Raw genomic sequence first — 11558 nt, 5'->3', positions numbered from 1 at the left:
TGCTGTGGTTCAAGCAATAAACAGCAAAGAAAGTTGAAATTGAGACTTACCACGGGGCACCATATATTCGGAATCCTTTAACTGTTACCTCTGAATCTTGTAAGTAAATACTATTTGTCAGGAGTGACTGAACATTGTCAAAGTCCTCTGGTTTCAATTTGGACACAGAGGGAAAGCGGTAGTAATCTTGTTTAACAAGGTCTGCCATGAATTCCTTATCAAATGTCAGTTCATGATTCCCAGCAATCACTATTTTATATTCATATGGTAGGTTTCCTGAAATAACAAAAAAGAGGACTTAATTAGCACATTTTCCTCCCACACCAGCAATGCTGGCACAATAAGTAGACAGCTAGCAGTGACAGAATGAAACACCCGAGATCTCTGTGCATCTCCATGTCGAGCACAAGTTATTAGTGCTGCTTCTCTTCCACTGAATGAAACCACAGTCAAAGGGAGAGGAACACCAAGCCACGTCCTAACAAAAACCCTGCACTGCAGAGCTGGACAAAACAAGCTGGGAGGCAACAAACCAGCTCCAAACAGGGCATAAACCACCACTGCTGATTTGGATCAGCCTAAAATGGGACAAGTTCCTAAGCTACAGGGCTGGGGCAGAGGCAGCAGCCTCCAGTCCCAGTCCCCAGGGAGATATCTGGGTGTGCAGGGGTTGGAGAGCAGAGACTGCAATATGCTTCACAACTATGTCCTGAGGATACTGAATTAGGCTGCTGGAGCTGTTCTTTTTTTAAATTATGTCATTATATGGATTAATTTATGCCCTAGTGGCATTTATTCCAGACCTAGTCTGTTCTCCAAAGCTTCCATTCATTTGCAATTAACTTTCTTACTATCATTATGTTTATCTCGTTTCTGTAAGAAGTAGATGAGTCAAAGAAACCATGAAATAGCCAAATAAGACAAAAAGTAGGAAAAAGGAAATGTGGTTAATTCATTTACCATGGGGGTCAGAGGTGAAGAACACAGGTTTGCTCACCTCAGTTCAGGGCAACTCATTCCACTCTTTGGAAGGAGACATGGATCATGCCTACAGGTTTTTGGAGTTCATAAACAGATTTTCAAGCAGCAATCAGTGCTAAATCTTCCAAATAAACATACTGGGTGCTGAGCTCCCTTAAAAATACAGTCCCATACTGTGTGTCTTTATTGTGACTTGCCAAAATTCACATCTCACAAATCACAGAATCATAGAATTTAAGGGTTGGAAAGGACCTTAGAGATCATCCAGCCCCAACCCCTGCCCTGGGCAGGGACACCTCCTCACTAGATCAGGTTGCTCAAGGCTCATCCAGCCTGGATTGAACACCACCAGGGTTGGGGCAGCCACAGCCTCCCTGGGCAACCTGGGCCAGTGTCTCACCACCCTCACAGGAAAAAACCCTTTCCTCACAGCCAACCTAGACTTTCCCTCCTTCAGTTTGAACCCATTGCCCCTTGTCCTGTCCCTGCAGTTCCTAACACAGAGTCCCGCTCTGGCTCCTTGTAGCTCCTTCAGATACTGAAAAGTTGCTATGGATCAAAGCTAATTTCTCCTGCCTTCACCATAACCCTAATTTCCTAGTCACACACCAAATCATTAATTTTGGTGTTTATTCCTAATAATGATTTAGAAAAGGTTGGGTTTGTTGTGCTGGGGTTTCTTTTTGTAGAGTTTGTCTTGGGTTTTTTTCATAAAGAAAGGTTGGGTTTGTTGTGCTGGGGTTTTTTTTGTAGAGTTTGTCTTGGGGTTTTTTCATAAATGCAGCAAAATGTGTGTGGAAACTCTGGGTCCACCTCCCAGTCCTAGGACTCGAAACATCTGTTCTGAGGAAGGCAGAACGAGACGTTAGACATTTCTTGGGAATACAGTTCTCCTACACACAAGTGGCTTTGCTAGTTTAAAACTTGTCTTTCAGCTTTTCTAACTGTTTGGGTTCGTGTTCTTTCGTAAAGTAAGTTTCAAAGTAAAGCTGTAAGTGTATACGACCAGATTAACTTTCCCCCAAATAAGACTTGCAAGGAACCAGTCAAAACCATCTCCTTTTCAATATTTACAGCACAGAAACAGGAATTATACAAAAATCTGTATACAAACATCATCTTTGCAAAATCAGTTAACTCTGGTTAGAAAACCAAAAAGCTACAAATCCCCTGAAAAAAAAAAAAAACCACAAACAAATAGACATTTTAATAGACAACTCCTGTCTGAAGCAAATGCAGATCGTACATATTCATAACTCACTGCAGTGCTGCATTAGAATAAAAGCTGAGGAGCTGCAATAAATACTCCTATACAGTTGATGCCTCACTCCTTCCCCTCTCTTCCCTCCCCTTCCCCATCTCTGCTACGTGCTGCTTTGCAATTCATTTTTATTTAAAAACTCCATGTGGCAGGTACCTACAATTCCTGCTCTCTGTGACTCCTGGGCACAAGATAAAATTGCTATTTTCTCCTCTCCCAGGAAACATAAAAGATACCACCAGCATGAAATTTGATCCACTTGTCATAACTATCAATCCCCCCAAACAAGCTAGATGTGATAATATTCTCAGAGAAGGAGGATGGAGCAGTTTAAATTCAGGTTTCTGCCAAGTTATCAATGCTTTACTGTTTTAGCAGAGAAAACTTTTCATCTCACTGGATAGATGTCCAAGCTTTACACTTTCTCTCATTTATTTTGATAGACTTTAAACCCAGTGCATTTTGCTGATATTATGTCCAATTAAGCCTGGAACATTTTTGCTTGAAGTCAGTGGTTTTTTATCTTCACATTTTGAAAATAAGGGCTTGCTTTGAAGACACACAGCAGACACAAAGACAAACTAATGGTAGCATCAGCAATTATTAAAACATATAAATGTAACATTACACATCTTATATAAGCACCTAAAAACAGTAAGGAAAACCAAACAGTGTTTCCTGCAGTTGGTGTGAAAACAGATGTCAACATTCTTAAGACTTAAGGAGATGCTCCTCTAGGTCAGTTCTGGAGAGCCAGGAATGGATTGAGGGGCCAAGGAGGCACTGGGAAAGAACAGCCTCTCCCCACTGCTGCCAGGGACCTCAGCATGCAGCCCCACCACCAAAAACTAAGGACCAACACCAGCAGCAAGAAACGAGTCAAAACAGCCCTGGAGGCCAAACTCTATTTGTGCCTACTGTAATATTTACCACAGGAAGGGCACCAAGGTCTGGCCTTGCTCCCCACCTAGTTCCCCCTTCATCATCAGTCCTGGTTTGCTCTCCTTTTCTGGCTTGGGAGCTGGAGATGAGCAACAGCTGTCAGCAAAGGGCAAACACAGAGCCAGGCCCATGCAAAGGAAGGGCAGCAACAAGAGAAGTCTCATCCATTTCTTCCCTGAGGAAACACTATCTAGCACTAATCAGCAGTAATAAATTACCTGCAATCAGATTAGCTATTTGTTCATCACATTCAGGTTTCTCCATCCTGAAAGGCCCTCTGTGGCAGAGCTCAGCATCCATCCTCTCTACTCATCAAATATTTTGGTGTTTTCTTTTGGCAGACCTGCCCTTTTGTCTACGACCTGTTGACCTTGTGTTTAATATGGAAGCATAAACAGTCCCATGCAAAAATCTCCTATTCTATGGTATTTTAGTTTCCTCTTGACCAGATTCATCTCTGCATATCTACATCAGTGCTGCCTGTACAGCACAACACACAAGTTGAAAGGCATTTCCACCTTTTCCTTCACTTTGTTAGCTACATTTGGTCCTTCTTAGTCTAATTTCAAATCTTCCACCACCCATCATTCTTCATTCTAATTTATCCTGTGAATCTGGAAAACAGATAGAAGAATCCTTCCCCAAACTAGAAAAAGTTTGATCTGTTTGCTGGGATGAGCACTTCAGAAATTCCAATTATCAACTCCCAGCATAACAACTGAATGTATCAAACATATTTAAATGCTGAACAGGTGAGATCAAAAAGTTAAAATTGCTACTAAACTACTAAAAATGACCAGGGCACTAAGCCTGTGAAGAAAAGTCACTTCCACTAGAGTATTTGAAATTGTATACACTTACGTGTCTAGAAACACAAAGGTTGTGTTTATCTTCAAAAATATATCTATTATTTTCAGTAAGATGTTTTTCAACATCTGCCCTCAAAAGTAGAAGCAAGGGCACAATGCAATCATTGATGAAGAAAATATTGCAATTAGACAAGTTGTTCTCTCCTGGAAGCCAAAAGGTCAGTATGGCTCTAACTCAAATAAAGGCAGAGTTAACTGTGAATAATTCTGTTTTGAGTAATAAAAAAAATAATTCTGTTTTGAATAATCAAAACCCAGAATTGTTTATAGTAAATACATTCATTTGGGAGTTTTAGAAAATTTCTGTGACTTCTTGTCTAACAAGTCAACCCTCAAGGTACAGTGCCTAGTGTCTTTGTCCTTCAAGTGTTCATTTTTACCCCTCCTTGCCAACACAAGGATTTGGTGGCCACAGAGCACAGTGGATCAGCAAACAGGTCCAGCTGAAAACTGAAGTTTCACAAAAGGGCTGAGGGTCTGTGAGTGCTGCAAGGCAGGACTTTGATTGCTGACTGCAACCACTTACACCACTCAGAGCATCAGCTGAACAAGACTGACTTTAAATACATCCATTACATGGGACGAGGGGCAAAGTTACTGGGGGGGCTGTAGGGTTTCTTTAATCTACATAAGTAGGTGTTTCAGTGGGGGTTTTTTTTAAGTTCACCTTAAGTACTTGGATCCTAGGAGTCCTTAATCCCTTGAACAACCATTCCCATTTTAATGGCATGCATTATATCAGTCCAATTTAGTCACACAACCCAAGTTCTTTAGAGCTGCCAGACATGAAAAAGAGTCTGACTGGCAATGAACATTAACAGCTGAGTCCCTATAAAAATAAAAATCACATGATTTTTCCACTATGGTTACCTGCAAACCCCACAGGGAAGTAGGGGAATAAGAAATAATGTGATACTAGCTGTCCATATAGTGGTAGAAACCTGTATTTACACACAAATGATATGCAAGTCCTTTTGATGTGAAGCTCTGAATATGCATATGCAGACATTAACTATTCAAACCACACAACACGACCACGAAACATGAAGCTTTTTCATGTCCGTTTCATAGCCTCATAAACCCTTTGGCCATATGCTGAGAAACAGGCTGAGAAACCTTGAAGTACAAATCTTAGCCCCTTCAGAAAGGAGGAAATCTGTACAGGAGAGAGGTGTGTGCAAGTGAATCACCTCAAATTTATGGTACATTGCATATGCTTCAAAAGTGCCAAACTGGTCGTGGAGCATTCACCAAGAACCAACCACATACACAGGGATAAATACTGGAGCAGCAGGTTCTCTGCCCACCAACAGGCAGGAGGACAGGGGCAGAGAGGCTCCTTTCAGCTTTTTAAAAGTAGGACAGACTATCTCAACGTCCTCAGTTTCTCCTTTGGCAGTAGCAAATGAGTTAGACAGTGTAGATACATTTATACAGACTTGAGTTTTCAGATTATAAACTGGATTTATCTCATACATTTATACAGACTTGAGTTTTCAGATGATAAACTGAACTTATCTCACTAACAATCCAATCTAGGTACCAAGATCCAGAACTGGGTAGGAGAGGACAAGAATCTTTCCTAGGATGAGACTGACCAACTGACTGTGAAAATATTGTGGCTGTTCTAAACAAATCAGCCTTCAGAAAAAACCCTCAATGGAACAGCTAAAATTGATGCCAACCAACACAGTAGCTGGAAATGCAACCCATGAATTTCCTTGCATTTTAGCTCTGTGTCTGTAGAAACCTACATAATGAAACAATTTTTTTAAAAAAAAAGCAAAACAAAAAGCAGGCAAATAAAAGACAGAACATGCACAAAACCAGAACATGCTTCTCAAGTAGTACAAGGAACTGAAGTACAAGATCTCTCAAAATCTTCCCAATGTATTTTATCAGTTCAGATGCCTTTTTTTTCCTCTGAAAGACAATTTTGAAGAAGGAATAATAAAGGCAAAACACACATGGGCAACACAGCAAGAGGAGAAGAGGAATGAAAATTTAACTATTTTTGCCTTTATGCAAAGAAAACATCAGACTGCAGCACAGGGAGAAGCAAAGGCTGAGACCCGTGAATTCCTGTGATAAATCTAAAGCTTGTACATTAAAGCTCCCCTTTGTTGAAAATGCTGTTAGACACAACAAAACAGAAATGTTAGGTAAGTGCAAGCTCTGCCTCTGACCTTTCCCTCTGTAACCGTCAGGCTTCATTAATTTTCACAAGGCCTGACAGCTCCAGCATTAATACTCACACTTGCGGATCGAGCCACACAGCAGCTTCAGAGTCTGCTACCTTCTCCTCTGAAACTCATGCATTAGGATTTCTTCCATGCTGGCAATGGAAAACCAAGTCTAAGAAACATTAAACACAAAAAACTACGTTACAATAATGCCAAGGTTGAGCCATAAACCCATGAAAGCAAGGAAGGCCTGAGTGAATCTCACCTCAGCACCTGTAATTCTGTGCAGGGCCAAAGTGCTGCAGGAGAGTCCTCTCCAGGGAAAACAGGCACAGCTGCTGCTTCTCCTCCATGGGCAGCCAGGAGAAGGCTGATGCTGCAGCAGGAGCAGCATCTAAACCCAAGCGTTTCCACTCATCCTCTTCCGTACGTAAACGTAGCCAATTCTGCACAACACTGGGCCAAACACTGCAGAACCTCCTCAACTACAGGGCTGATGATGCTCTGACAATTCCTTGCTTTTATGTCTTTATGTCTCAACCAGAACATTATTCTAATGTAACTGTTTGTGATTAATATCCTCCTCCTGCCTGTCAAAAGGAAAAACGTAGCATCACGTATGGGATACGAGTTTTTGTTTCATTTCAGTGTTCCTCAGCTTGCTGAGCATGACTCTGACATACCTTGTGTTGGGTTTTGATCTCCAGGTTTGTTTGGAGTTTGACTGGGCTACTCTTATGGAAACACTGACATGGAAAGCTTCGCTAAAGTTTACACAATTAACACATGACATTTCTTTGCTTTGAAACAGAATCTGAAGTTTTATCTAACCTCAAAACAAACAAACAAACAAACTAAAAAAAGCCTCCAGGTTTTGCAGCTCTCAGCACTGCCAAGTTGAGGTGTAAAATGTCCCCCAAATTGACTTTAGAATGATGAAATCTGGAACAAAAGCAGCACCGATTGCTTGCTAGGCCCTGGAAAGGCTTTCTTTTCAGGCTTTTAATTAGCTTTAAAATAAAACCTAATTTTAAAATAAAACCTGAAAAGTGGAGCTTTCAAGAGGGGGGAAAAAAATTACCTAAGTTAAAATCCAAAGAGCTGACAGCTCTAAGTTTCCCTTTAGATTTAGCCAATTGTCAGAACACCTCCCTTTCCTAGAAATGGCAACAGCCTCATTTGCCCCTTTCATTTTAACAAGTGCTTCGTGCACTAACAGCAATTCCTGCTAGTTTGCTCTTTCCCACAGCAAAGCAATACCTAGAGGAGTGCCCCAGCTGGGCTGGTGCTGTGTGCCCTTTCAAACAGATCCTTTAAGGGAAATGGGGCTCACTTTAGAAAATATATGAGATTTTCAGGCAAGAGCATCTTTTGTCTGCCAGACCTGAAGGGTTTCCCCTGAACAGAATTGCCCCATATTTATACTCATAGTGACATTTGCATCTAACCTCCTGGAGTTTAAGGTCTATATTATTTGCACTGTAAATACAGAGAAAAAATGCTCTATTTTGCCCAACAGAATTTTACATTTTTCTCTTGCGATGGAGATCTTAAGGGCTGACAAGTTTTAGAGCAATTTGAGCTCAGTGTGGTTTCAAATGGCTGTGATCTTGAACTCCAGATACCAAGGCTGAGAACAGGAAAATAAACTCTGCCTTCACAGTGCCAGTGGGGCTAAGTAGAAATGTTCTCCTTGAACTTAATTTAGACTAAATTGAAAAGGAACAGTTTTGGTTACTATTACGCTGGGTTAAAATATAAAAATCAACCCTAATACTACCTAAATCTAATAAGAGAAAGCCATCTCTATTTCAAAATTTTCAAAGCATTCCCTATAAATGCATCACAGATCAATTTACATGGTACTTTTGCCAATAAGCAAAACAAAATCACAGGTTCCAATTGGCTTAACTCATATTGGAAAGTGCGAAAGCAAATGCTGGAAAATGCAATTACTGCAAACAAACTCCATTTTCTCCACTCAGGAGGGAATTTCAGGGAACATTTTATTGCCCTCAAATAATATTTCTAAAGGCATCAATACACAATTCTATTTTCTTTTCGGAGTCCCCCACACTATATAACCTAATCCTCCATAAAGAAACTCACCAGATTTGGAAATAATATATTGGTTGTTGATATTACCTTGTGCAAGCACAGACTGTATCCATTTAAATGATTTTTCTCCATGAATCTTAAGGATATAAAAACCAACAGCCAGTGCCTGACACAAACAGAGCTGGACCTACTTCCCCTAACATACTCTTTGTCTCTGTAATTTACAATTCCAATTAAGTCTTTTCTTTTTTTTTCCCCCCCTTAAAATAAATGAATAAAAGCCATCCAAAAGGAGGTCATCTTGAGAAACAATTATACAGAAAGTAATTAAGCTAATCATAATTATCCCAGACAATGTCTTAGTATTTTCACACTGCAAAAGGCCAGGGAGTGCTAAGGACAAGATTTTCCAGACAAAGTAAAATCTTTATTTAAAAGAGAAACAAGACTTTGTGTCAATTCTTCATCACTTACTGAAGGAAATGAGAATTATGAATGCAGGATCCAGATCTAGAGTCTGCCCCAAATTCTTCTACATTTTTGACAGGGACTTTGATAGGAGCAGCAGAATTTCCTTTTCTGCCCAGAAATGGAGGAACAAACTCTACCAGGATCCTGCCAATATCTACTCACCTATATTGACATGAACAAAGAAATGCACCAGCCACGAAACACATACAACCACCAAACCATTTTTCCTGTTTCTCTCCTTTTGGAACTCGCTGGCATTACTCCTTTTCTTGTTTTGAAATGAAAAGTGTCTGACAAAGCAGCAGACACACACCTTCCTCTGTCTCACAGCCTGGTAAGACCTTAGTCAGTATTTCTGAAAAAAATCCCTCTAAAATGTCTCCTTTTCTTTTTTTTCCCCTTGTATTCCAGGAAGGTAGTCAGAGCATTTTTTGTGAACAGAAAAATCTCAAAATGCATAAATAGGAAACTTTCAGTAACTATTTTATTTCCATGATACAGCACATTTTCCATAACTTCTCAATTTTATACACAGAACTGAAATCCTTCCTTTGAAACTATGATTTTTGGAGTCTATTGTTGGTAAACTACAAAACATATTGGGGTTCAGAATTCACCAGCTATCAATACTAATGTAAGATTTCCATAACGATAAGGGGGAAAATTAACAAACAGGGATAGCAAAGAATAAGGAAAATAAACCGAAAGGAGAAAGAAGAAATAACATAAAATGGTTTTTAAATATCCCAAAGGTTTTAAAAGCATGACCTGCTGTCTAAGAGCAGGAAGAGAGCATTGTAATAACTCTGAGGCTGTAACATTCTCCAGTGTGCTAAAGCAATTAGCTGCTTTTGAGATTTTACCCTGTGATCATGGTTTGTGGTTTCACTTGTAAACATGAAAGTATAAGAGGCAAGTTTGATATTCAAAGGTGGTTTTAAACAGACTTTCAGGTGGCAATGCTGATGTTTGGTGGGAATTATTTCTTCCTTCTCTAAGTCAGAAGAGGAGAAAACTACAACCTGAACTTAACTCTGCCCTGTGAGCAGTCCAATACCAATGTGACAGCACTATGGACTGAGTTTCAGAAACACCTCCAAGGTCCTTTTCTGAAATGTCTATGGAGGATAAAAAACAAAGAGAAAGTGCAGAGAGAATGCAAACAGATATTGCAGTCAACTAAAAATATTTAGGCATGTCTTTATGAATCTGCAGTATTATTTTCTGAGTCCCATGTTCTGAATTTATTATTCTAAATAAACCTAAACATTCCATTATAGTCTTTCAAGATGAACTTGGATACCAGGAATCTCCTGAGCCCTGTAAGGAAATTCCTTTTAATAACCAAGCTCACAAAGTGGTTTCTTAGCTACTAAAAGAGACAACCAAATCACTGCAGCTGCATCGTGTTATTGCAAGGAACTGAATTCCTCTTGGGCAGGTTTTTTTTTTCCTAGCCATCTAGAGTTGCCTGAGCAGAAGGGCACACAGCCTCAAATACCTTCCTTCCAAGTTTAAGCACAGATAGTAACCCCAAACACTAAAAAGGGGAGAGAGAAGCTTTGAATCTGATAAAGTTTCAGGGTGCTAACTATGGACATTGGTGCCAGTGATTTCTCAGATCCTGTTATCACCCCTGCTACTGTTTCTTGCCACCTCCTCTCTTCTATTGGCTTTCCAAAATGTCAATTACCAAATTATTTATGTGGCAGCAGCCCAGGACCTCATGACAGCTAGTTGAAGTTCAGACTGAGGTTCTTTAAAAATCCAAGTCTTTGAGATTCAGTGGATAAAACTATCTGCTGAAATCCCTCCTACCTGTCCTTCCAAGGGCAGGACAAAACAGATGAACCAAATACACTTTAGGTAATGTAAACTCCATTTTGCAATACAGAGTCTGGATGCTTTATTTGTGACCAAATGCAGGTAAAACTCCTGATCTTTCCTATCTTTGTTACAAGGACACAGACACACTGCTCCAGCCATCTCTGCTCTTCGAGAAGGATCATAGTAAGACCTTCCCAAGCAGTGAAATATTTTCAAATCAAGTTAAATGGATATCCAAGACTTACAGTTGTGCATGTGAATTTACAGTAATGTTTTCACAAGGTGCTTCGAAATCTGCATGATGCAGCATCTGTACTTCAATGCAGAGAAGTACACTGAGAATTCTGATATGTGAATAAATATTTCTCTGTAATTAAACACCATCATTAATTGTTGGAGCATGCAGTTTTTCATCTAGTGTGCTTTCTGCAGAGTAAGGTCTCTCCTGACTTACCCATTTGAGCAATAATTTTTAAACTTGAAAACAAAACATGAAATGAGGAACCTGCTGGAAAAAAAAGGCATAATATGCAGACTTTTTGGTGAGTTTTGGTGAGTAAAGTGACAATTACAGTTAGTCAGAGCTGGTCATTAAGACAAAGCATTCAGAGAGTAGCTATTTCAGGCACTTAGATAAAGGTAGCAATTTATTTCTTATTTATACTCCTTTCTGCTAAGGTTTTGCCCTCTCACCTTCCAGGCAAGCAGCACTGTTTTTACAGCTGGCTGCACGGAAGCAGTTGTTTATGAATAGCTGTATTGCTTCCACTCTAACTGTACACACTCTGGTAACTCACTCCAGTGCCAGAGCCATCTGAGCACAGAGAGCCAGAGCTGTCAGTCAGCAGAGCAGTGGCTCTTCCATCCCCCTCTCCCAGTGCCTGGCACAGCAGGACCAGCCTGGCTCAGGCAATCCCTCCTGTCTTTCCCACACCAGCTAATTGCATGGGATTATAATTCACAGCC

The 11558-nt window shown here is 40.2% G+C and overlaps 1 protein-coding gene across 1 annotated transcript in view; it reads right to left on the bottom strand.

Annotated features, from left to right (window-relative positions):
* Nucleotides 1-46: 46 nt before the first annotated feature.
* Nucleotides 47-11558, bottom strand: part of LOC103802391 (metallophosphoesterase MPPED2) — a 52556-nt gene continuing 41044 nt past the window's right edge. Inside the window, exon 3 of the mRNA XM_009074858.1 lies at nucleotides 47-276. Within this exon, the coding sequence (XP_009073106.1) occupies nucleotides 47-276 (230 nt within the window). The remainder of the gene's footprint in view (nucleotides 277-11558) is intronic.

The sequence above is a fragment of the Acanthisitta chloris genome, unplaced genomic scaffold (genome assembly GCF_000695815.1).
Source record: "Acanthisitta chloris isolate BGI_N310 unplaced genomic scaffold, ASM69581v1 scaffold9715, whole genome shotgun sequence".
NCBI lineage: Eukaryota > Metazoa > Chordata > Aves > Passeriformes > Acanthisittidae > Acanthisitta > Acanthisitta chloris.
The sequence above is the reverse complement of the archived record's forward strand: the minus strand, read 5'-3'. Positions and strand labels throughout refer to the sequence as shown.